Below are 27,318 nucleotides of genomic sequence, written 5' to 3' on the forward strand. Positions count from 1 at the left end.
GTAAATCACAGCAAAAAGGTTTTCTACTTTTCTTTGGGGTCATACCAAGCCTACTCCTGTCTTTTTGCCTTTAGGGTCTCTCTGATGGGTGCTCAGGTGGTGCCAAGGATGGAGCCTGGATGAAAAGCAGGTGTTCCACCCCCCTGAAGCTATGTATCACTGCCACCACCCCCAAATCTAAGAATGCAGTAACAACAAAAGATAGAGACTTAGTTTATTCCATAATTACCTTGAAATTCCTTTTTTGTTTTTTCTTTGTTTGTTTGTTTGTTTTTGGGCCATACCTGGTGGCAGTCAGGGGTTATTCCTGGCTCTCTGCTCAGATATTACTCCTGGTAGGCTTGGTGGAGGGGGATCACATGGGATGCGGGGTATTGAACCCTGGGCTAGTGGCATGCAAGGTAAACACCCTACCTGCCATGCTATGCTCTGGCCCCACCTTGGAATTTCTTGAAGGCATATGCTGTCACTAACATATTCTAGAGAAAACTCAATGGCAAGGGGGCCCAGGGAACACAAGGATCAGGGCTGACCAGTATGATCTGTGTCAGAGGAGAAGCAGTCAGTAGGCCACTGGGACTTCCGGTTTCCTCATGGCTGGGCACAAGGATAAGAGTAAATAAACTTTGTGTGTGTTTACCTTTTGGCAAAGAGCAGCATCAAGAATGACCTTTAAATAAACAGTTTCTCAGCACATTCTTTGTTTCACTGGATTGGCGCACACAGCACTTTTCACCTCTGTCTCCACCATTCTGTGATTAAGAGTGAAAACTGGATTGAGAAACCTCAGCTGGGTCTGTTTCAGAGGTGGAAAGCTGGTCAATGTGTCTGTCCTTCCCTGCACCATTGGGGGTTCCTAGAGCCACACTTTTTACTACCTGTATGAGGCCTGCCCTGCATACATTTGCCCAGATAAACACAGCCCAGATTTGAGCCTGGAGGATCTAAGGCATCACCTGGTTTATCTTCATTCCACTACTATATTTAAGCCCTCCCCCAAGGACATTTAACATCTTTTATTGAAGGGGATACAGATTGGTAACATATTGTCTGATCCCTTTGACCTTTGTCTTATGGCCTTTCAAAAATTACTAAAGAAATGGGGAGTTGATTGACTTCTATCAGCAGATTCTTTATCTGTGGCAGGAATAAGCCTCTTTACTCAGCTCTTTTGAGGATGTGACTAGAGCAGCAGCACAGAATAAGATGGAGAAATATGAACCACCAAGTCCAGTTTACACCTATGACTCCTTAGGGCCAGAGCAATAGCACAGTGGATCCCCAGGCATCCCATGTGGTCCCCTGAGCCTGCCAGGAGTGATTCCTGAGAGCAGAGCCTGGAGTAACCTCTGAACGCTGCTGGATGCCCCCAAAATCAAAACCAACCAAACAAACAAAAACAACTTATAGCTTCTTTTGGATGTCTGCACTGATATTTGATAAATATGAAATGCACCATTTAATAAGGGTCCTCCAAAATGTTCTTTATATTTATTCCCTAACTCTTTACACAAAACCTTTTGACCTACTGACTTTTCTTTATTCTTATTTATTTATTTATTTGGTTGTGGGGGCAACACCCATAGGCGCTCAGGGGTTACTCCTGGCTCTGAGCTCAGAAATTACCTGGCAGATTCAGGGGATCATATGGGTTGCTGGGGATCAAACCTCGGTCCGCCCTACCTGCTGTGCTATTGCTCTAGCCTCTGACCCTTCTTGATTAGGATTCAAAGAACAGAAAAAAAAAAAGCAGCTTTGGTACAAATTATGATTTTTAGAGTGATTTTTAGGGTTTTTTTTAGAGTGGAACAGCTAATATAAGCTTGACAAAGCAAAAAAAAAAGGCTATTAATATGTTTCCATACCAGTTTATCTTATGATAAAGGAGAAAAAAATAATAACAACAAGCCCTGCAATTGTGGGTGGGTAGCCTGTATTATATTTAAGAAAGAAAACTCCTATCATCGGATGCATATTGAATCAAGTCACCACAACACAGTGCTCACAGTGCTTGATTTAGCAACTAAAATTCAGTCCCCAGTCAAACCAAAACAGCTTTTAGGATTGAATTATGTCCTATATCCAGCTACCCAGAAAGTGCTTAGGTGTTTATTGCAGCCTGCTGGGCTTTGCTGGCAAATTAAGTACCATTCAATCTAAGTACCACAACATGCACTACAGATCCCCAGACTCTGGGATTTTGGTGTTTTTCTTGTGTAGAGATTGCAGTGAAAAGGCTGTTGGAGAAATAGGTCTTGATTCGGGAATATGCTCCATTCTATACTTCTCGATGTATGGCGCAGCTACTTCCCAAACCTGCAAAGCAAAGACAGTTTCAGTGTCACAGCCAGTACACACCAGGTTCCTTAAAGCCAAAACTTTCTTTCTGCCTGAGGACACAGAGCAGCCCAGACTTCCTTAGAAGGCATCTGACACTTGGGCTCTGTCAGTTAGGTTTGGGTGGGATAATTTTTTTCACTTTATTTTGATTTATTTAGCTTTAGGCACCATGATTTATGATAATGTCAGGGTTCCATGCAAAAAAAAAATATATTCCAACATCACAGCCTCCACCAGAATGTCAGCTTCCCTCTACCATGTACCAGTCAGTGTATCCCTGGCCCTCCAAACCTCTCCTGTCTTGTTCCTCAACCCTACAGATAGGCTTTCCTATATGTCTGATCTGAAATGTGTCTCAGGTTACCATGAGTATTTTTAGCTGGCACTCTTCTAAAGCAAAGCAAGCCAACAAGCAAAACCCAACTTTTCTATAATTGTGGACTAGTCCAGCCCACAGACTGACAACTAAAGCCCACTGGGGAATTCAGTGGGAGCAAATTAGGGGGGTTCTCAAACTGGATTTTCTCTAGCAAGCCTGGTGTTACAAAAGGCAGTTTCCCCATTTGACCCATGTCCATAACATGCATGCTCTGTTTCACTGGCTGTGCAAAAGATAAACCAAGAGACCAGTGGGGTCAGCCCCATTGAAGAGCTACTGAATCACTCAAATATACTTGTGAAGGAGAAGCCGGAAGATCCACAGCGCTTAAAAGATTAAGAAAAACTGCCTTGGACCTGCTTCAGTTTCTCCATACTCCCACCTACCTGTTCTCCATCAAGTACAACATCATTTGGAAGGCTTTCTTTGGGAGTTATGGTGTTGTTACAATACCTTAGAGAAGGTATTCCTTCCAGAGCAAGTGTTCCACCCACCTATGTACAAGTATCTGAGTTGGCCAGCAAGATGAGGACTTTCTGGCAAAGTGGGGGAGGCATGGGAGGGCAGGCAGAGCATACTTGGAAATGACAGGTGTGGGAATTTAAGAGATAATACTTTCTCAGAAACATGGCAGCTATTGTAGAGAGCATCGAGAAATTTTATATATGATCACAGAAGGCTTAGGGTGCTTTAAAAATAATATGTTAAAAAATGACCCAGTATGAGTGAAGTAAGCCAGAAGAAGAAAGGCAAGCACAGGAAAAATTTCACTTATCTGGTATATAAAATAACTGGACAAGGAAATGTAATGTAGGAAAGAGGGATACATAGATTACTATTAATCCCAGAGTTTAGGAAGGACAGAGAAGGAAAGAAATTAAGGTGGGAAAGAAGAAGATGAGAAAGGAAAGTAACGGGGAAACAGGAGTCAGGGTTTCCATTATATTGGGGATGAGGGGAGTGGTATAGCTACAAATCTAAAAGACAGACTCAACAACACTGAAAACATGAGATCTAAGCTGTAACCACCGAACTTCGTAATGTGCCTGTCAAGATGGCAGGTGGATGGGTGGGGTGAAGGGAGGAACAGCAAAGGAGTGGAAGATGATGGAATATGGGAGCACGGGTCATGGGAGTTGACACTGGTGGTGTAATTAGTATTGAAATATTATATGCCTAAAACTCAGATATCAGCCAACACTAACTTTGTATAAATCACAGTTCTTTAAATAAAAAGAATTAAAAAAAATGATATAGCATACTAAGCATCTGCCTCGATAAGATGAGGGGAGCCAGAGGAAAAAAAGCAAAGAAGAGAACAGGCACTGGGTAGGACATGCCAGACTACTGGACAGACCCAAAGCTCATTGAAGTACAGCCTTGCAACTCTGTTTCCTCACTTGTCTATGTGACTGATACATAGGTGGCACTCAGTAAAACATTATTTGGAAAAGAAAGTATTTTTGGATTTTCGTTTGGTTTTGTTTTAGCTACTCTCAGCTTCATACTAGAAATTGGTCCTGACGTTATGGGGGCAAGTATGTAGTGCTCAGGGTTTAAATCCGGATTTCCTGCAGGCAAAGCTTGCATCCCAGCCCTTTGAGTCATCTCCCAGCCCCACAGAAATACTTTTGTTTGTTTTTGTTTGTGGGCCACACCAGTAGTACTCAGGACTTACTTCTAGTTCTGCACTCAGGGATCACTCCTGGCAGGGCTCAGAGCACCATATATGGCACCTGGGATCAAACCCAGTTTGGCTATGTGCAAAGTAAGTGTCCTTCCTTCTGTATTTTCTGCCCCAACATGCTTTTACTTGAAAGGACATTGGAGAAGGGAATCCAGGAACCTTTCTTTCATTTTCTCCCTGCAAATGCCCCTCCCCTCTCTGGCCTGAATCCATTTAAAACCCAATTTCACTTCGACTCCCCAGATATTCAATGTGGGAACATCTAAAAATTTATCAGATAGGTTTTAAAGTGTCCAGAGTAGGCCAGAATGATAGCAAAATTTTCCTTGTATGCAGCCGACCTGGATTTGATCCCCGGCATGGTCCCCTATTCACCACTAGGAATGGTTCCTGAACACAGAGCCAGGAGTAACTCCTAAGCACCACTAGGTGTGGCCCAAAAAACAATAAAAGTGTCCTAGGTACCTTTCTAATTTATATCCAAGGGAGAATCGGGAGACCAAAGACTAGATTATTGCCTCTCCATTCCTTACCCACACTGCGCTCCCACCCGCCCCATGACCCCAAACCTCCCAACTAAACTAGAGATAGATTAAGCAGACAGCTTGCCTTCTGGTCCACCAGCAGCCTGTGTGCGGCCTCGATGTCTGGGGCCATGAAGCGATCTTTAATCCAAGGCCTGACGAGAAAGCACAACCGAGCATCAGCCAAACATTAACCACTACCGGGAGTCACAGGTCAGACAAGCATTGATTCCAGGGAGCTGTTTGACTTTACCTTACAACAGAGCGCACCAGGTCATAGACCTTCTCCAGTGGAGTGGTTGTTCTCAGGGGACGTAGAAACTCAATGCCCTGGCAGGCAGCAAGGAGCTCAATGGCCAGCACTGAAACAAGAAATGCACAGGGAATGACTGAGGAAAGTCTGCTTCCTGCTGGAGACCATAAATTACTTGAATGCTTATCACCAATCAACTAGAAGGCTGGTTCTTGGTTCTTTGGTGAAATGAAGGTACCTTAGTATTTGGTTACCATTTTCATTTTGGTTTTGCTTGGTGACTACATTCAGTGTTCATTCCTGGAGGTGCTTGGGAGATCATGTGGTGCTGGGGATTGAAATCTTGATTGCAAAATATGCACTCATTTTATTAATATGCACTCAGTTTCTTGGTGCTACCTGACAGGGGTCTTCAAACTATGGCCCGCGGGCCACATATTGTATTTATTCCCATTTTGTTTCTTCACTTCTAAATAAGATATATGCAGTGTGCATAGAAATTTGTTCATAATTTTGTTCATAATCTGGCCCTCCAACAGTCTGAAGGACAGTGAACTGGCCCCCTGTTTAAAAAGTTTGAGGGCCCCTGGTACTAGGTTCAATCTGCTTTTCTAATCCCTTGGTTATATCTTCAATGGATAGAAAGAGAGAAATAACACCTTAGCTTGGATAGAGATGACCAGATCCTCAAACCTGCCCAGGAAGTTGCCTATTATCTACATTAGTGAAATTGTCCACTTCATTCATGTACATTCTCCAAACATGAGGCCACAGTTATGTCACAGGCATAAAGCAGGGAATCAGAAAGATGATTCAATCCTGATCTTGAGCCCCAGCCCCATCACATCAACATAGTGACCGATATAAGGAGCTTTACTTTTTTTGACCTTCTAGTTACTAACTTGAAAAGTGAGGGACTAAACTAGTACATAGGAGATTTCTTTCATGTAGAACTGAATTGCTCAACTTAATCCTCTCCCACTGTGACCTCACCAGCATTAAAGGTTTAAATGTTTTAAATTTTCTTGGCAAACAATGAAATGCAAAGAGAATTTTATTTATGTAAATATCCTTCAGTTGTGTATCAAATATGGAGAAATGCCTATTTCAATATTCAGAGTTGATTGTGAGGGATTGTGCATTTAATATGAGCCCTTAGCTTAAGGAGCTGGACAGATAGAGCCATGGGGCACTTGCCTTGCTTGCACTCAGCCAACCTGATTTCAATCCCCAGCACTGCTGCGACTAATTCCCGAGTGCAAAGTCAGGAATAACCTCTAAGCACTTCCAGTGTGACCCCAAAAACCAACCAAATAAAAAAGAGTTATTAACTTATAACTGAGAAACTTAAATCTAAGAAGACACTATAAAATTTGAAGGCTTGAGATAGACATTATAGAATTTGTTTCAAGGTATCAAAGACTCATTTAGTTGCTTACTAACTGTATCTGGCAATATTTTAATGAAATTCTGTGTGCTATGTATTTCAGGGCAAAGGAACTCATAAGATTAAAAATAAATTAAAATTAACATAAAAGTATGGGTAGAACACTGATATCATTCATCTTAATCAATGAGTTGTGTATGACGTTAGCGGACAAGGAGAGGGATATTTGGTTGAATGATAGTTCAAAAAGCTGTGACTAATCAACTACCTCACTGGTCCATCTCTAATTTCAAATTACATTATAAATATATGACTAAAATAATATACTATCAATTTATAGAGATATAATTTGCAAAACTTTTCACATATAGGACAAGTCTGCAAATGGAGATATAATTTTTTTAAAATAAAGATTTTGGAGCCACAAAAATAGTATATAAAGGGGCCGGAGAGATAGCACAGTGGTAAAGTGTTTGCCTTGCATGAAGAAGGACAGTGGTTCAAATCCCAGCATCCCATATGGTTCCCTGAGCCTGCCAGGGGTGATTTCTAAGCATAAAGCCAGGAGTAACCCCTGAGCACTGCTGGGTGTGACCTAAAAACCAAAAAAATAAAAAGAATATAAAAAGGCTTTTTTCTTGCATGCAGCTAATGCAGATTCAATACTTGGCACTTCATATGGTCCCATGAGTACTGCCAGGAGTGGCCCTTAAGCACAGAGTCAGGACAAGCCCTGATCACAGCAGGGTATAGCCCAGTTTTTAAAAATGAAGGTTCTGATTTATTTTTCAGTTTTCAATATGGTAACTGGAGATATGGTTCAAGCAGGGGACTTGAGTTAATCACCTGGGATTAAATCTTAGCTTAGCTCTGTCATTTATAATTTTGGCCATATTATTTGACCTTTACTTTGATTTCTTAATATTAAATGTAATAGTAAATACTTTATAGACTGAGCAGATAGAGTTAAAAGATTGACTGGGCAAGTGAGGCTCTTGCCTTGCAAGTGGCTGACCCAGGATCAATTCCTGGCACCCTTTATGGTCCCTTTCTGTACCACCAGAAGTGAACCCTGAGCATAGAGTCAGGAATAAGTCTTGCACACTTCTACCCAAAACAAAACAAAACAAAAACAAAAGAGTAAATGCTAAGCATTATCAAAAGAGTTAATTTATTCCATGTTCCCTTCACTAAGGAAAACTGCTTCCTTTAACTTTGCATTTCTTACCCACTCCCACCCCTGGCTCTGAGATTGTGCTTACTTTTTTTTTTTTTTGTCCCCCAATTCACAATACATACCCGGCAAGGGGCCTGTGTTGAGGTGTATATGGGGTGCCTTTACTGTACCTCCTCTTTCTATACAGCCAGTGTAAAGAACACAGCCAGATTGTGCTTACGTTTGAGGCTTTGGTTTATTCAGATCTCTGCAACTTTTTCACCTCTTCCCATTAGAAAGGCTTCCCTTTTTCCTATAAGCTTTTTTCTGAGGTCCTCTTTTCTCATAAGTGCAAGCAAAGTTCTGTTCCTGGTCTCTTCTGCCTCTAACCCCCTTTCAGGCAATGCTGCCAATTATCATTCATCACAAGTCCTTTCTGCACACAGGCAACTATATTTGGATGTCAGATACCTTCATCTCAATGCAATATTGCATCCTTCAAACACTGTACTGTTTGTGTAAATCCCACTTCTCTTACAGAACTAATCCTGCATCCCTTCTATCAAATTACCTACCCTTAATTGTTATTCTGATCTTAATCTTTTATGGGGGGAACCACAAAGAACAGTAGGGGTGTGTGTGGGTGTGTGGGTGTGTGTTGGGGGGTAGACCACACTTAGCAATGCCCAGATTCCTTTTTCTCTGTTCAGGGATCATTCCTGGAAGTATTTGGGGAACAATATGCAATGCTAGGAATTGAATCTCAGTCGGCTACAAACAAGGCAAGTGCCTTACCCACTGCATCTCTCTCTCCCACTGCAGTATTAATATTAAATATAGCTTTATAGAAGTCTTATTTCAACCCCTATATTTTCATCAGGTTTCTTCTATCCTCTAAGAACTCTTTATGGTAGATAATTTTTTAAGTACTACAAAGTTGCCAAGTTAGAGTCCTATGTCCACCTCTCAGATTGAGCTCATCTCCAAGAAAGTAGAGATGAATTATTCACAGACGGATCCACTGTGCTCAAGGGGAAAATGTCTTTCCACACCAGCCAGTCAGAATTATTCTTTTTAGGACCCCTGAGCAATATGAAGAATCCCTAATGTTGTAATAAGTATATGCTTATCTTGCACTTTATATGCAGCACCACTGAATCCAAGCATTGTAGCATTAATATCTATAATCAAAACAAATATAACTAACATTAAATATGCTTGAAACATAAACTGCCAATTCTTTTTGTTGTTTATGGTGTTTCATTGATGTAGAGAACTCCATCTGCTTCGTCAACTAACTATTCATCATTTATTTTAACCTTCAGGGACAACTTCATTTTCACAAAAACATTTGAGTATCATGTCTGTGCTGGGCACTAATTCTCAGTTTTAGGACTGACTAAGGATGTGATTAAGACCTCAGGTGAGGGCCAATAATATTGGTCCTCCCTGAGCCAATATTATTTACTTGTAGTGAAGTTTTCTCATCTAGCTTAGAAAAGACATGTTTAAGAATGACAGGAATACAAAAGTGCTATCAGAAAAATGTACCAAAAAGCTGGAAAATGTGTGCTTTTTTAGCCAGCATGGAAACTGAACAAATACATAGGAGTGAAGAAGTGAACCACGTGAATCCAAGGGAAAGTTGTTGTATGGGAGTTAGGATATAAGTGCTAAGGTCATTGTACATGTAAATACACAAAAATTTACACTGTGGTTCCAGGGGATTGATGGAATGGAGAGAAGCGGCAGAGAGCCCATAAGATACATTGTGCCCTGAGTGGTTCTTGAAGATCATAGAAAAGGGACTGGATGTTGTTTGAGGCTATAGGAACTAACTGAAAAATTTATAACAGAGTATATGCTGATGAAAATGACATTTTAAGAAGTTTGTCCTAGAGCAGTAGTACAACAGCTAGGGCATTTGCACACACGTCAACCCAGGTTTGATTCTTGGCATTCCAAAGGTCCCCCGAGCACTGCCATGGGTGAGAACTGCTGGGTGTAAAGATTCCTCCCCCCCGAAAAAAAAGTTTATCCTGGTTATTACATACAGTGACTGCAGGAGAACAGTGATGAAAACAAAGAGACCAACCCCCAAAAGAGATGATGATGATTTAATTTGGTTATCTTTTACAGGTAAAGTAGATTTGCTGATAAGTAATACAGATGATATAGGAGATGAACCTGGTGACCTGTAAAAACTACAAATTGAGCTTTCATACAATTCAAATGCCAACTCTTGCATCTAGTCAAGTACTTTGTGTGCCTATGTTCATTGCTGTACTATTCACAATAGCCAAGACCTAGAAACAGCCCAAATGTCCAAGAGCAGATCAGTGGATCATAAAATTGTGGTATATACACACAGTTGTATACACCATTGTGGTATATACACTCAGCTCGGAGAAAGATGAAGTCATGTAATTTGCTGCTACATGGATAGATCCAAAGAGTATCATGTGCAGTGAAATCAATAGGAAGAAGAGGAACAAGGACAAAATTATTTCTCTCACATGAGGGAAGTAAAGATAGTAAAGAAATAGCAAAAGGTAACAGAACCTGAGAGGTGGTCGACAGAACGGAGTTTACTAAGGCAGGGGAAGGAAGTGAATGGGGGGAGACTCTGGGTCATTGGTGGAGAGAAGTAGTCACTCAGGTAGTGATGTCAGAACATTGGAAACACGAAAGTTTATCACTAATAGTGTTGTAAATCATAGCACCTCAATATAAAGGGGATGCTAAAAACATCTATCACCAAATTTACCATCTAGGCCTTGAATTATTTGAGCAAACCTACTATCTAGATGCTGACATCATTCTGAAAATTTACCTATGACTCAATGGGGACATCAAGACTCGTTATAGATTGTTCTTGAATATGACAATGGTATTATGGTGAAATTTCATTTGATAACGAGTTCTTATTTAATTGCTAAAGTCTGCTGAAATAAAATAATATGATGAGCTGGATGAGCTGAAGACATGTGGTTTGCATATGGTAGGCTCATGATTGATCCTCAGCACTGCATGATATTCCAAATTCCTCTAGGTGTGAACCATAGTAAATCTGACCACTATTAGGTGCCCCCACATCCACATGTTTTTAGTTAAAAATATTTTTAGTACTATTATGAAAGCCAGGAGATAGTACAGTGATCAGAGCACATGTGCCCAACTCAGGTTTGATCTCCAGCACCACATGCAACTTCCCCTGACCAGGGGTGCAGATCTAAGGCCCTTGAGTACCTCCAGGGTGGCTTAGGTAATCCCTGGCACCAGCAGTACACGGCCAGGGCAACACTGCATCCTTGAACCCTTGTGCTGAACCTCCAACATTTGCTAGTGACCCCTTCCTCACCACACCCACCTGACAGCACATGCGTGCACGTATGCAGTGCACACACACAAACACACACACTCAAATAGTAATATGATGAGGGTTTTCTGGAAAATAATTCAAGAAAAAAAGGAAAGCATGAAACAAATATGTTCGTTCTAAATGAATCAGAGAGGATATAAATGAGGGTTCAGGCACTCATGTCTTCACTGTTGAATAGGTCTAACTTTCATTTGTTTTTCAAAGTCATCTGGTGAACTGGTTTTACCTGCCAGCCCTAAAATCTCCTCAAGATCACCAAAAGGGCTTGTCCCTTCCCTGGTACTTCTCATTCAGCAGTCCTGAGATTCTACTTTCTGGCAAGTTTGGGGTGTGGTGGGGTGGGGTGGGATGGGTACTGATGCTCCCTGCAGGGACTTCAACTTGGAGAAGGAGGAGCAGAGGCACATTCTGGTGTTGTGTTCCATGCCAGAAGGCCAAGCTTACCTTGTTCCACATGCTCAATGACCCTGAGGCACTTCCTTGCTGCCCATCCTCCCATGGAGACATGGTCCTCTGTGGCAGCGCTGGTGGAGAGGGAGTCCACAGATGAGGGGTGGCACAGCGCCTTGCTTTCAGACACTACAAGAGGTCAGTACACATTAGATAGGCTCCTCTAGGAAAAGTCACCCCAAAGTGACTTTTGGGGATATTTTAAATTTTTTTTGAGAAAGGTAGGAGGAGGTAGAAGAAGGTGATGAGTAAATGAAATCTCTGTCTTCCAGATCCAATGGCAAGAGGGCCAGAGAGACAGAGATTTTTGAGTTTAGGGGGGGCTAGGTTCATGTCCTTACCGAGGGCTGCAGCTGTGCAGTGGGCAATCATAAACCCAGAGTTCAGCCCACCTTCTGCCACCAGGAAAGCAGGCAGTTCACTAAGGGCAGGGTTACAGAGTCTTTCAATCCGTCTTTCACTAATAGCAGCAAGTTCATGGACACCAATGGCCAAATAGTCCAGAGCCTAAAAGAGTGTCTAAATTCAGTTGGCCTGTAATGGATATAATATATTTTTCAGAGACATAAGGAATTCTAAAGAAACTTACTTTGGCTGGGTATTCACCATGGAAGTTTCCTCCAGAAATAGTCTCTCCCCTACTGGCAAAGACCATCTTTCAAAATGAGTTAAGGCTTGATGGTAACACTTGCTGATGGTGTTAAAAACAACTCTTTCCCCAACCTGTTTGTTTTTTACATCAAAGCAACAGTGCTTGTACAATTACAGGATAGAAGGAAAGAGAAATTTTTCTGAAAGCAACTACTAATAGAAAGGAATACAAAGCAGAAACAAACATCAGATACAACTAGTTGGAGACCAAGTAAACATGGAGCATGAAATGACATTTTCTCTTGAGAGGAAAGATCCTTAACCTTAACTTGTCCATTACTGTACTGATCTGGTGGTTAATGCCTTCTCTTAGAAAGTATATCCTCTGGGAACAAAACCAGAGACTAGAGGTCAGTTTAAAAGTATCTTTGAATTCCTTCAGGAAGCTGTGAGCTTGTGCTCCAACAAAGAATCTACATTGCTTACTAGCAGCCGCCAACTTGTGTGGACAGCCAGCTCTGGGAAATTGTTCAAACTCCCTAGCAGTGATTCTGTGCCAGTATTCACAGAAGAGGCAGCCAAAAGCACCATCCAAGTCCATTTCAGTTGAGGCCACTTAGATTCACTGAATATTAATAGCCTCAAGGATCACCCCTTTCTATCACATACATCCCAGAGTAACAGATTCTCTTCCCGGCATCCAAGGGACTCGAAGAATATTCTCTACCAACAACTCACTGTGTGTGAGATAGATTCTGACTTCCAGGGTGCAAAGTAGCATATGACATGCTACATATAGAAGTCAGGAGTTACTTGTTCCTTACATCTTACATCATGAGTTCCTTACATCATGTTTCTTACATCATGAGTCTGTGAAGCTGAGCGCTTCCTCTTCCCCATGAACCTATTCCCACCACAGACCCTGGTCATTTCTCAGTGCTTTGAGATAGCAAGTGTTATCTGATAGCAAGTAACTACTCAGTTACTATGTAACTATGCAATGAGTGCTCTCATTGGCACTTAAAAACTAAAAAAAAAAAAAAAAATTGTTTCAGCCAATATTGATTGCAAGAGACTTTCCAACTATTTCCTTAAAAAATTAGTAATTAGGAGGGGGAGGGAGAGGAAAAAAAATAGTAATTAGGGGCCAAAGAGATAGCATGGAGGTAGGGTGTTTGCTTTGCATGCAGAAGGGTGATGGTTTGAATCCCGGCATCCCATATCGTCTCCTGAGCCTGTCAGGAGTGATTTCTGAGCATAGAGCCAGAAGTAACGCCTGAGCGTTGCCAGGTATGCCCCCAAAACAAAAACAAACAAAAATTAGTAATTAAGACTAGTTAATATTGGATTTTTGGCTAAATATATATAATTTTTGCTGTGGCAAAAATTAATAGGGAAGAGGAAGAAATTAATTATTTCTTCATCCATATTCAGTAAGTAAATAATTTGATTTACTCTATAAACTACCATTTCGAGTGTAAATTCTATCATGTCAAGTTTATGTCACTCCTTCATAGAACAAGACCTGATAGATGAATTACAGGTACAGAGAGCTACAGAGAGCTTGTGAAAACTACTCCTTTTGAGAGGTGGCATGGTGCTGCAGTAGGTAAGACTATCTATTGTAGATCTGACAAGTTTGTAAGATGGTCTGAAAGGATCTGAACTACACATCTGAGGTAAATCTGTGAAAAAAGCCAACTCAGCCACAACAATTTGTGAAGCATCTTGCCCAAAGACAATGAAACTCATCTGCTGACTTAAGCCATTGAGTTGCTTCTGGGGCTGCTAAACAAGCACTTTGTTACATTTTAAGGAAAGGCAGATTTAGAATATGAAAAATATATTCTTAAGTAGGGATCTTCTAAAATAATATTGTGTCTGTGAAGACTCTGTCATGGTGATTCGTGAGAGATCATGACAGGTTCATGACAGCTCCTGATAGATCCTTCTGGAAACAGAGAATCATCACCAAAGATCCTGCAGCAAAATCAGGATGATGCTGAGAATCACACTTCATTAAAGAAGTGGAGGTGTTCAATTATTTGAATAAATTAGGAACACTGATTTGAGTAAAGTCTGTCAGAAATAAAAGCTGAGGGTTGGAAAGTTGTCAATATCTGGTGGTTGTTCACGGGCTGCCTCTGTTATAGGCCCCATGGCATTCTAGGATCAGGAAGGTCAAACTCAATAGCTGCTCTCTGCACTCACACCATATGGCAGGTCCCCACTGTTACCCACCACCACCACCATCACCACCCAGCACCCCAGTGTGACTTTAGGACAAATGGCTTAGTGAATTCTTTTAGTCAAAGCTCAAAATATTTCTTCTACTGTTCATAGGGAAATTTTGAAAGCACAGCATGTCAGATTCCAAACCTGAAACCAGATCTATGGGCCTGCCTCTGCCACATATCAGCTCTGATCTGGAGAAAGTCATTTAACCTCAGAGCCTCAGGCACTAAGTACATGAAAAGGAGTGAGAGAATGGTGACACCACACAAAGGATTCCTTCTGCCCATTCCATCATTATAGCTTGACTGTCAAAGGATACAGGATTATCTGTTGCACTGTTCAGTTCTGTAGTAATGATGTTCTTCACAAAGGCTATTGTGTCATTCACCACTCCATGAACCTAACATATAAGGCTAGATTCAGTACATGGAATAATAGGCCCTGTCATAGCAATAAAATGTCTTCATTCTTAATAGAATCCCAAGAATGTTTCACACTGGGATTTATTCTTACTTTAGAGCTTATAGGTAATTCTTCTCCATTGATGTTTTGCTTCTAACTAGCTGGAAGACACTTTCTGAGTAAAAGATAATAAGAGTACTCACTCCATGGAGTACTGTTTGCCTACACATTAGAGGGGAAGGTGGCATATCAATATATTGATACTATTGTTTCTTAATTTTTTAATAAGGGCTACTCTCAGAAGTTCTAGGTGCTCCCAGGGTCACTGAACTTAGAGACTTGCACATTCCAACCATGTATGCTCTACCACTAAAATTATCTCTCTGTTCTGTATTCCTGAAGTGCATTCTGTAAGTGCATGTTAATCTCTCATTCAACTATTGCCATATGTGACCAAGTTGTAACATCTGCAGCCTACTACAGCCCAAATCATCTTATTTACTGAAATAAACATTTTTATCTAAATTTAAGCCTTCTTGGTTCCTTATTATATTTTTGTCCATAAAATGCAAGTAAGGTGCAACCATGCAGTAACCATCTGCACTTAAATTTTGATGCTGCTTCCTTGGTAGACTTATTTTAGTTCTACCTAACAAGAGAACCAGTAAAATTTTATAAACAAATTAGGAAAGTCACTTAGTCTTTGTTTTGACACTATACCCAACTGTGATCAGGGCTTACTCCTGATTATGTGTTCAAGGATCACTCACTCCTGGCAGTGCTCAATGGACTGTATGGGGTGCCCAGAATCAAACTCCGATTGACTATATGCAAGCATCCTACCTGCTGTACTATCTCCTGAGTGAGTCTCTCACTCAGTGTTTCTTTAAGTGAGGAGATAAAGCACATTCTGATAGTTCTCTACAAGGGGTTGGACAAAGCAATTCTAAAGGAAGCTAACAGCTTACCACATAGTACAGAGATGTTAATTGAAAATTAAGGGAGTCAAATATATTAATTATCAACAGAGGCAGCAGAGACAGTTGGATATAATTGGCCACTATGTGACCCAATACTTTCCTCTTTCTGAATTGAAGAAAAGGAAAGAAACTTGTTTCCGGCTTGTTTACCTGTGGACAGCAGCGCAAGGTATAGGCATCCTGGACACGATCGCAGAACCTATGACTTTCTGTGGAAGAGGCAGAGGACATGTTCTTGATTCTTTCCACAAAATACAGAACAAAATAAGCTCACTTGTATCAACATGCCCAGACCTGCTATTTCAGATGGGTGGTGGTCTGAATCAAGCAGTGACCGAAATCGAAAAGCCACCTCAACTTGCCCACGATGAGGGCGAACAGCATGAATGTCTAGAGTGAATGAAGAAGAAAGAGCCTAAGTTAACTTTATATTAGAGGAAACTACCCTCTCCCAATCACTCCCCATGGCTGGGGACCATCCATGGTGTTGACAATACTCCTCAAAATTCTCAGGGATCCTTAATTATCATGCTAAATTAGAAATACAGAAACTTAAATCTAAAAGTAGGAGGTTCTGGGGCTGGAGAGATAGCATGGAGGTAAGGCATTTGCCTTTCATGCAAAAGGTCATTGGTTCAAATCCTGGCATCCTATATGGTCCCCCATGCCTGCCTGGAGCGATTTCTGAGCATGGAGCCAGGAGTAACCCTGAGCACTGCCGAGTATGACCCCCCCCCCAAAATAAATAAAAGTAGGAGGTTCCTTTTTGACATTTTAGTTCTTTCCACTTGAAATATTCAGTAATATTGAAATATTCACAGAGTGGTAAGTTTACTTAGAGAAATAACTACACTAACAAGTATCATAACAATGGTAGTGAGTGAGAGAAATAGAATGCCTGTCTTGAATACAGGTGGGGGGGAGGGGACGTTGGTGCTGGGAATGTTTCACTGGTAAGGGGGGTGTTCTAGCACAGTGGTGGGGTATTTGCCTGCACATGGCCAAACCTGGATTGAGCTGGGTTTGATTTCCGGCATCCCAAATGGACCCCCAGGCTTGCCAGGAGTGATTTCTGAGCATGGAATCAGGAGTAACCTGTGAGTGCCACCAGGTGTGACCCAACCCCCCAAAAAAGAAATGTTCAGTAGACACAATGATGCTGAGCACCATGGGGATTCAACTCAAAACACTGGGCCCATCCGAGGCAGATTTAGGCTCTCTCAAGAAAACGATTTCTAGAATGATACAATTTAGGTCATTTTTAGATCTTTTGTTCATGCAGCAGTGTCTTCGAAAGTCACTACTTTCTAGAGAAGCTTCCTCTCCTTCAGTTCTTCCCTCCTAATTTTGGAGAGTGGAACAAACACTCTGGTCCTCCTCTAGTTCTGAAATCCTGAAAACAGATTCCTCAGAGCATAGACAGCTCATTCAAACAGATTACCTGACTCTCAGGGTTAGCGTCTGTCTGTAAAGTGTCATTGGCTCCAGGATCCAGGGTGGCCTAACTAAGATGGAGCTATTGCAACAGCAGTGATACTATGGAAATATACATCAGAGTCTTTTCCTTCTGCCTAACCACCCTCTCCCATTTCTCCCATGGAATGGTCCCAAGCAGCCCACCCTGGTGAATCAATGAGCAACCCAAGTGGAAGAACCATGCTGACCAGTATCGAAGGCCTTGGTGGTGCCTTTCAACACCTCAAGGGTCAGGGCAGCCACAATGTCAGCCTGCCGGGCAATGGCACTGGCTCTCTCCACAGCCTCACAGCCTAGGGAGGTGATCATTTGTGTTCCGTTAATGAGCGCCAGACCCTTTGGGTAAGAAGAGAGATCAGTGAGGCAATAAGGCTACACACAAGTTGATATGTATGTATATATCAAATAAAATATATATTGCTTTAGTATATATATTTATATATAAGTATATTTATATATAATATATTGCTTTAGTAAGAGAAAAGTTCATCCATTAGTTGGAGAGTGTTTGTGTTTTCTGAGAGTAGTGCAGCAATATTCACTTGAAGCCCTGGAAAACTGAGGGACAAACTTTGAGTCAGGGATTGAACTCCTTTAGCTAAAGGTTTTACATGCAGGCACATCAGATGTGGCCCATTGGGACAACCACACCTTCTGGTAAACCTGCTGTAATTCTTCTTTGACTTTTCATTGTTGTAAATAAGACATCCCAAAGCATTCTTGCTCCAAGATTGCTCTTGGATTAAAGAATCGTAAGGGAGGTGAGGAAATCTCTGAGGGATCCATAGAGACCCCAATTTAAAGCTTTTGTGGCATGATTTTTATACGCTTCTGGAGAAGCACTTTCTTTAAGGACCTTTCTGCAACAGATAGGTAAGCCACAGTAAAGCAGTCAATGAGGCTGACTGGAAATAGTGCAAAAATAGAAGCAAGCTAAATTGAAGACATTTTTTCCTTGAATTTCTGTACCTCTTTAGGTTTCAAAACAATTGGCTTTAATCCATGGGCTTCCAGGACCTGTAAGAATGAAGGAAAAAAATGTAAGTGAGTATGGGTGTGGGGGAACCCAGACTCATTCTGCTTTCCCATGGAATCTAACAGAAGAGAGAAGAGCTTCAAAGTCCCAAAGGACTGTCTCACAGAAGAAAAAAAATCTGGACAATTTGGCCCAGTTTGATTTATGGTTAAATTTCTAGTTCTATTATTTAGTCTGAAAGCAGAGTATTCTTTCAAATCTTTTTTGTTTTTTTTGTTTTTTTTTTTTGTACTTGAGATCAGGGCTCTGTTGTCTACACTCTTGAAGCTGAATTTTGGTGTCTTGATAATCGGTTGTCTATCTCAGTGAAGCATTTCACTGTTTCTTATATCTACATACACACCTACTTTGGTTCATGCCAAGCTCCTGTCCACCCTCACATCCCTCCAATCTTTAATCTAAATAAGGCCTTTACCCTCATCCTACTCATCAAAACATCCAGAACCTCAGAGCAGTGCTTCTCAATGGCATCTCAAGTGTTTGCTGTTACTGTTTGTTTGTTAGGGTTGGGCCACACCTGGTGATACTTAGGACTTACTCCTGACTTTATGCACAAGAATCACTCCTATGTTCAGGAGGACCATGTGTAGTTCCAAGGATCAAAACAGGGTTGGCAGCATGCACAGCAAGAGCCTTAACTCCTGTTATATCTCTTCAGCCCATATGTTTGTCAAATGTGTATGAAGAAGAGATGGTAGGCCTAAGAAAAGGGAACAGACCCTGAGTGGGAAATGAATAGAAAAAGTTCTTTCCTCTAAAATCAAAGACTTGAAATCAGGTGCTAAGATAAGGTTTCTCAGGGAAGAAAGACGAGTATATCAGTATTACAAGCATATTAGACCTTCTGGTCTGGTCCAAGCAGTAGGCAGAATCTGAGGGGAAGAAGAATCAGCTTGGGGTTATGACAGCAAACAAAGAAAGAGAAAGAAAGGGAGAAAATAGGAATAGAAGGAAGGAAGGAAGGAAAAAAGGAAGGAAGGAAGGAAGGAAGGAAGGAAGGAAGGAAGGAAGGAAGGAAGGAAGGAAGGAAGGAAGGAAGGAAGGAAGGAAAGAAGGAAGGAAGGAAGTGAGGAAGGGAGGGAGGGAAGGAGAGAAGAAGGGAGGGAGGGAGGGAGGGAGGGAAGGAGGAAAGAGATCTGGAAGCCATATTTCCATAACATCAATCCGTTCCTTTGATTTTTCCTGAGTTCTAGGCATTTAAGCTATTAGCGAATCTCTTGGCAAATTATGGAAGATTGAATCTCAAGTAAATCTTTGGTTTGCTCTGATTTTAAAGACGAAGAAAGTAAACACCAATGATGTATCAAGAGCTTGCTTTCTGGGGGTCCTATTGTGGCTCTGAGATCCAGCCCTATACCTGCGAGACCAGCAACAAAGTGCAACCTTGAGGGTCATTTTAGATGTGGAATAATGCCTGGTATCAGTACTGGAAGCTGAACATTTTACCCAGGGGACTGTCAAATGCAGAAGGGATTAGTAGCAAACAGAAATACCAGCTAAGAGCCTTATCTAGTTTGACTGCTAAGCTTCTATTTTCTCCTCTATAAGGAAGGGGATCAGGGATTCTGCAAGGGTTAAATGACATAAAGCAGACAATGTACCCAGTGTCTATCCTAGAGAAATCCCTGCAGATGAAAGTTGTTGATCATATCTTACATATTTTGCATCAGCCCAGCCACTCTTCGGAGACCACATCTTCCCTTCTCCAATAAGCCCAAGAGCAAGATGGGAGAGTGGGGCAAGGTCTCCACTGGCCCCGACAGTTCCTTTCTCTGGAATGTAGGATAGGCAGGAGGCTGGAGAAAAAGCAGAAACCCATTACTGCAAGAGCATTTCATTCTGGCATCCTTACTTTGCCTGTAAGATAAGCTTCTCTTGATAGTCACTAGACTCTCTATACCATAAATACGAGGGAAAAGAAATTTTTCGAGCCACACTAATGACTAAGACTATTGGCTGAGCCACAAAATAAAAAGGAAGTAAGGAAATCATGCATATTCTGATATCACCTAGAAATTTTCCATATATTCAAACATTCTAGCTTAAAGACATGGCCATGAACTAATTGTTATTTATTATAGCTTTATTCCAGAGAACAAAATGTTAAAAATTATTTACATACAGAATTAAGAGACAAAATTATATATAAACATTAAAATTGATCTAAGCACTGATTGGAAGCATGTGAATTGGAAAATAAATGTAAAAATATTCTAGAAGTTACACCAGAGCATGAGCCAGATTTTTTGGGAAGATTAAGGTATAAAAATATTTTTCTTTTCTTTTTCTTTTTCCTCCTCTTTATTATTGCTAAACATCTGCCACCTCAATACCAAGTACAAATAAATATTATTTTGGAAGGCATTCCAATTAGTAACAAAAAATAAGAGGCTTTGTTTTTCTAAAGTAAATTCAGACTCATAGCCATGTAATGTCCAGGTGCTAATAAATATTCAGTATAACAAAGCAGTGAGATTCCAAATCAGCAAAGATCAATTCCAAGTCAACTCAGGGGCCAGAGATGTCTTGGAATTTCCCATTAACTGTAGGTAGTTTCATGGCCAAAGTTAAACAGAGATTGTAGAGTAGAGCAAGGTGGAGTAGACATGGGTGTTGAAACCATAGTCTGTTCTGTTCAGCACAGATTGCCATTTACTGATTAGAATGTCAGATTTATGGGTCATTAGTATCCTAAGCATAGAGATAGAATTTATGTTTAAAGTATGAACTGCCCAGCCCTGCTTCTCCTCCTACTCCTTCACCCTCAAATGTTTCCCTTAGCCTCTGTGATCTAGAATATTTATTGAAGAGAAACTCACTGCCCAACCATTGCAAGCCAATTTCCTGCTTGAATTTTTCTCTCACAGAAATTAAGTTCCACAAATAAAATGCATCTAGATGGTTTTATGATGTTTTAAAAAGTCTTTCATCTCTATAGTTCATTTTTATCTTTGCAAGAGGTGGGCGTTTGATTCTTTCAAGCTGGTTATCCCACCACTTGGGAAAATTAAGTTTCTGAGGCACCAAACAGAACTATGGAACCAATCTTGAACAATAGGAACCAGAAAGAATCATTCTCCAGATGATTTGAAGTTTCCAAACCATATTTAGGCACCATGGGATCAATGGTTTATACAAGTCTTGAATTTAAGGGGCTTGTTTCCATCTTAAACATGCCAAATGCTAAGTGAAGATTCAGAGAATGGGTTGAAGGAGTGTTTCTCAAGCTTTCCCCAACCATGAACCCTTTTGACCTTGTTTCCTTCCTGTCTTCCCACCACCCTGTCCTACTAGTTGGCCGCCCTAATGTCTTATAATGCCTCCATTTATGCCATTTCACCTGATCCCTCAGTATGTCATAGAAATCCACAGAGGGCCATCTGGTCTTTAGTTGAGAAATGCTGGGTTCAAGAGCACAGGAGTAAGGATGTCTGCTCACACTCTTCTCTTTCCTCATCTTACCAACCTATTTCTCGTTCATCTCCATTATTCTACATTTCTTTGTCTTGGCCAATTCCACACCATCCTGTCAATTAAATTGGCCTGTGGGACATGCCCAGCCTCAAGAGAAGATGGTCAGTCTATGGAGCCTGTGCTTACCATTAAACGCTTCAATCACTTGTTTGAGGGTCTCCAGGGAAATGCCACTGTAGCCTTTGGCTAAGACATTGATCCTTAAAGCCAACAGCATCCGACATCTCTCAGGGATGAGTGGTTTCCCAACACCTACAAAATACAATTGAGCTTTTTCTCTAAGAAAAACAAATTGAATCCCACTTCCTGTTCACCTCTGTTGGATTACTGGTCCTACCCTAATTAATATTTGCACTCCACCCTAGGGTGTGATCTGGTGATGGGATTATTGGATTATTCCCTACTTGGTATTCCTCTCTAACCCTAGGATGTGACCTGGTTGTTTTTAATAAAAGCAGGGGTCTGAGAAAGGCTTCCTCCACTAAACTGCTTTTCTTCATAGGAGCAGAAGGCTTGTGGGGTGGGATTCCTGGCTTGAGTGTTGAATTTTCTGACCTTGTTCTTGTTCTTGTACCTTTTCACTGTGTGGATTAATTTCTGTGTCAATGTTTTGCTTCCGTGTCTCACCAGATCCTCATTTTGGAATCTCCATCTCTCAAATCTTCTTTTTCCTTCTGTCCAGTCTTTTTCAATTGCCCTTTGATACCTCCTGTTGAGGTATCTACTCCTGGAGAGTTGAGCTGTTCTCCCAAGTTTTGACTTGGAACATCCCATCTCCAGATAAAGGTGAGTCCCCCAGTTTTGCCTTTTCAGATGCCCTTCAGGGGGCCCAACACTTTTGCACACTCCTCAGGGCCATCCTAGGGGTATCTTGATGCTTCCCATCCCACTTTGTCTGATCAACTCATTCCCTGAGCACCAGCCTTGATTTTTCTTTTTAATTTTTGGGCCACACCCAGTGATGCTCAGGGCTTACTCCTGGCGCTGTACTCAGGATTTACTCCTGGTGGTCCTCGGGGCACCATATAAAATGCCAGGGATCAAATCCAAGTCAAACACATGCAATGCCAAACAGACTATTACTCTAACCCCTTTAGCCTTAATTATGTTCTCAAATGCACTAGTCTCTGAGCATTACGAAGCAGACATGCTCTCAACCCAAACCCATCCCTCCCTCTGCAGCTCTTCCTTTTTCTGAGCTTCTGCTGATAAGTGGTTCCTCTCCAGTGTGTTCTGCCGCCCTTGTGCCCTGCAGAACTAGCACCTTGTCCCTGAGATGCACAAGCTGGTACACGCTGCTTCACTAGATTACTCACAAAACTTGGAGAAGCTGCATGAAAGATTTACCTGAAGAATGGGAACGAACTAAATTGACTTGGAGCTCCCTGGAAGAGAAAGAAAACTATCTTAGATACCTCAAACAGAAAAGGTCCCCTTGGCTGGGGAAATTGAGGGAAGGATAAAGGAATCATCCTTAAGGAGGGCAGAGAGGGACAGGTAGAGGCAGAGGGCAAGAGAAGCAGAAATCACAATTCCGAGTTTCCCCTCATGATTCAAGGACAGATACGGTAGCCAGCATCTCACCTCCATGCTCTCTGGGAAGAATCAAAAAGACATGGTGAGCAGATGGGAGTGTGTGAGTGGCAGAGATGGCCAGAACCAAACTTACTCTAGCTTGCTGACAGGAATCACTGTTCTGGCAAACTTCCCAAAGCCTGTCGTAATGCCGTAAACAACTAGAATAAAAACAAAAACAAAACCCCAAACAGTTGATGTTAGATAATTAAAGAAAGATGGGACATTTTTGTTTGTTTTTGGGTCACATCTGGCAGTGCACAGAGGTTACTCCTGGTTCTGCACTCAGAAATCACACCTGGCAATGCTTGGGTACCATACATGATGCTGGGGAATAAACTCAGGTCAGTTGTGTGCAACTCCTACTTGCGATACTATCACTCTGGCCCCTGGGCCATATTTTTTTTAAGTTTGTAAGAAAAAAAGAAAAAGAATATAAGACAAAAACATACCTGTTTTCTCTTTCACGATGCTATCTATGACTTCCCGGGATTTCTGCACTTTCTTTTCAGCAGTTGCAGTGAGCTAGGAAAATGGGAGGGGGAAATTCCTAAGCAGAGCACCTTAAGGACATTGCAGTCCCTAGAGTTCAGTGGTCTTCCTCCCTGGACCATACCAGACCTTGATTTTATAGCGGCCTTTCCCCAAGTTGACCAGGTCCTCAGTGGTCAGACTATCGCCATCCAATTCAAGGAACTGCAAACAAGAGAGTCTCAGAGGGTAGGAACAGCTGGGTGCTCTGAGCAGGGGATGGAAGCCTTAAGCAAAGCAAAGGCTTGACACTTCAGAGATTTTTAACGCTGCTCTGAGCAGTGAGAAAGCTTCTTTAATGGGCTGCAGTGCTAGTACAAAGGTTAAAGCAGTTGCCTGTCATCCAAATGTGATCAAGACCTTGATCTGAATCCCTAGACCTACTCATGGCCCAAGAACCTCCCGTGTGCCCCCCCCCCCCTGCCAAAAACAAAACCCAATCCTCCTCTCTCTACCCCTCCACGGACTGGTAAGATAACTCAAAGGACTACTGTGTGTGCTGTGCATGCAGGAAATGGGCTTTACTCTCCCTTCACTAAGTAGGAGCCTTTTCCTACCACACGGAGGACAGAGCCAGTCACAAAGGTCAGTTTCTGCCCTGGAATTTCGCTTCTTGTTCCCTTCAAGGAGGCCACTTTGTTTTCTTACCAAAATAGGGAGAATCCCAGCTTACCTTTTCTGGCTCCTTGTATTTGCTGTATCTGAGACCAGGTATAGGAAAATGCTAAAAAACAATGAGTGTGCAAGAGCCCATACCCCAGCACTGTGAGGAGATGAAGCAGAAACCCAGAGGAAAGGATACAGGTAAACCCCTTCAGGCTGCGATGGAATGAAGTCGGGAGACATGGCATCCCCTTCTATCACTGAAATGAGAAGGTAAGACAGGTCCTATCTGGGACTCGCTGCCCTTGTGTCCTGCAGAACAGGTGTCTGATAGGCCTTGGAGGTCCCTCAATAGGCTTTACCAATGCTTTGCATGCAGGAGGCCCAGGTTCCATTCCTGCAGGTCTTAGTTCTCTGAGCGCTACCAGCATGACTTGACGCAGCCATAGAACTGAACTGGGAGTAGCCCCTGAGCACCATGGTTTAGAGATCCCAACCCCATGGTCTCTTAAAAAATGTAACTCCAGAAATTTGCAAGTGTTCTTCTTTGCTCTTTAGAACGCAGAAGAACAAATGACATAGGAGTACAAGTGGTAGGGCAGGGATGGAGGTGAACACAGGGTCTAAATGAAAGTTTTGGATCTAACCATGAGCTTTATCTCAAAACTGAATTCCAAGCCACCTACGCTCTTTAGAAAGGTAAAACCTAAGAATGGTTTGGGAGCTGCAAGGGGCTTGAGACCCACAGTCCTGAGTCAAATTCTCTTTGCTCCTCCCTAGAGGCCTGATAAACAGTTCTCCTTCATTCGTGCCTGTGGCCTGGTGCAAAGGTGGACAGGGCTAGAGTTAAGCAGAGTGAAAGCAGGCTTTTGCTCATGAGCCCCTGAGACAGGGTGCGGAATGAAGGACAGGGTCTCCACCCTTTCTTTCTTTTTTTTTTTTTTTTTTGGGGGGGGGGGGAGGAGGTGTGTGGGAATTTGAACCACAGAGTTCCTCCTGGGTTGGCACTGGGATCACTACTGGTGGACTCAAGTTGCCACATAGGATTTTGGGGATCGAACCGGATCAGCTGCATGCAAGGCAAGCACTTAACCCACTGTGTCCCTAATCCCAGTGGCTCAGGTCCTGGCAGGCCCTAGACATCTCATTTCCCGGACGGGGCTCACATCACAAGCCCCATCTCTCCAGGATGAGTGGCCTCCACCAGGCCAGGTCTATCCCACATCCTTTAATGAGGCTCCCCACTGGCCACTCACCCACTTCCACAAATTCATTGTCCTCCAGAGCCACCTCGAGAGGGTCCTCGTTGTCCAGCAGGCCCAGCCCCTTGCAGCGGCGCACCAGGAAGCCCACATCGTCCACCGAGGCGAAGCCCCCGTTGTCCGGCTTGTTCTTGACATAGCGCCGAATGGCCTCGCGGCCCAGCCAGCCCACGGGCAGCTGCGGGTCCCCGCATGGCACCGCCAGCCATTCTCCGCGTACGTGGACCGTGAATCGGGGCATGGCCTCCCCTCTGCCTGCAGCGTTTATGCGGGGCTCCAGGAACTCCCAGTTATATGCGGGAGCAAGACTAGGTGTGGTTGGCTGGGTGGGTGGGATGGCCCTCAGAATACGCCCCTGGCCTCGCCTTATTCATTGAGCCTTGCGCAAATATTTATCTAGGGCCCCTGCCGTGTCCCGTTGGGAATCTATGGCTGAGCCCTGGGATGAGAGGGTAGGGGGTCTGCGGTGAGTCTGAATTCTCCAGGTCTCTGCGCAATGCAGGGCTGCGGCAGCCAAACCCACCTGTCCTGGCCCTGGGGTCCCAAGGGCTCACCGCCTGGCCCTCACCTCCTCTGGGTCCCTGATAGCTCCCCCTCCTCTGATTTCTGGCTGGGTTTGCCTCCATCCACAGCAGCTTCTTATAAACACTATGTTCCTGCCTTTATCTGGAATTACCCAACTGTGAAAAGCTCCCTGCCAGCCAAGTGTGACACCAGCCAGTGTGGCAATCTTCACTCATTTGCTTAACACACAAACAGGAGTTGAGCAAGCCTGGACCCGGTCCTTTGCAGAGGGAGCCTGCCAAGGCCAGAGATCACACTGCCAGCCAAGGGGTCCGGTTGGACCCATAAGTCCCAGAGATTAGGAGGGTCCTGGCTCAGTCTGTCCAAGACAGCCTTGCTTTTCAGGAGCTGTGTGATCTCTGGACAGGTTGTTTGCTTCTCTGGATCTTGATTTCTCCATCAATTAAAGGAGATAATGACTCCCTTGGCGAGGATGAAGTGGAAATATTAAGAGGTACATGAGACACAGTACTTCATGGGATCAAGGTTGCCAGTCTTTGGATTTCAGAAACCTTTATTCTGTTGCTTTCTCAGTGTTCTCCTATCTTGGTACATGAATAGCGCAGCTCTAGTCACGTTTCTTCGACACAGACTACTTTCTCATAGCCACCTTTATCACCTCTTCTCTAAAGGAATTTGGAGCATGAAAAGGGAATCAAAGAAATGTGTTTTGTTTTTGTTTGTTTGTCTTTTGAGTCACTTTTGCAGGCATTCAGGATTTACTCCTGACTCTGCATTCAGAAATCATCCTGGCAGGCTAGGGAGACATAAGGAACCATAAGAAATAAGGAGGATAATTGCTTCTCGGCCTTTTGGCTAAGATCTTAGTGTAGTATCCGTTCTTATCAGAAATAAGGAGGATAGGGGCTGGCAAGGTGGTGCTAGAGGTAAGGTGTCTGCCTTGCAAGTGCTAGCCAAGGAACGGACCATGGTTCGATCCCCTAGCATCCCATATGGTCCCCCCAAGCCAGGGGCGATTTCTGAGCACTTAGCCAGGAGTAACCCCTGAGCATTAAATGGGTGTGCCCCCC

The 27,318-nt window shown here is 42.7% G+C and overlaps 1 protein-coding gene and 1 non-coding gene across 2 annotated transcripts; both read right to left on the bottom strand.

Moving 5' to 3' along the window:
- Positions 1 to 1,852: 1,852 nt before the first annotated feature.
- HAL (histidine ammonia-lyase) lies at positions 1,853 to 26,283 on the bottom strand. The gene is made up of 20 exons (XM_049782866.1): positions 25,718 to 26,283; positions 24,661 to 24,721; positions 24,532 to 24,559; positions 23,949 to 24,023; positions 23,780 to 23,852; positions 23,422 to 23,488; positions 23,100 to 23,137; positions 21,879 to 22,004; positions 19,935 to 20,074; positions 18,212 to 18,259; positions 17,431 to 17,578; positions 16,061 to 16,156; positions 15,917 to 15,975; positions 14,704 to 14,784; positions 12,148 to 12,213; positions 11,900 to 12,065; positions 11,553 to 11,687; positions 5,184 to 5,292; positions 5,016 to 5,085; positions 1,853 to 2,316 (listed from the first exon to the last, which is right to left on the bottom strand). Exons 1-20 carry the CDS (start codon positions 25,962 to 25,964, stop codon positions 2,176 to 2,178), a joined length of 1,974 nt encoding a protein of 657 aa, XP_049638823.1. The 5' UTR covers positions 25,965 to 26,283; the 3' UTR covers positions 1,853 to 2,175.
- On the bottom strand, positions 7,843 to 7,977 carry LOC126023246 (small nucleolar RNA SNORA51). The gene has a single exon (XR_007500440.1). It is a non-coding gene; the product is annotated as a small nucleolar RNA SNORA51 (small nucleolar RNA).
- Positions 26,284 to 27,318: the final 1,035 nt, after the last annotated feature.

Source organism: Suncus etruscus, chromosome 11, assembly GCF_024139225.1.
Source record: "Suncus etruscus isolate mSunEtr1 chromosome 11, mSunEtr1.pri.cur, whole genome shotgun sequence".
NCBI lineage: Eukaryota > Metazoa > Chordata > Mammalia > Eulipotyphla > Soricidae > Suncus > Suncus etruscus.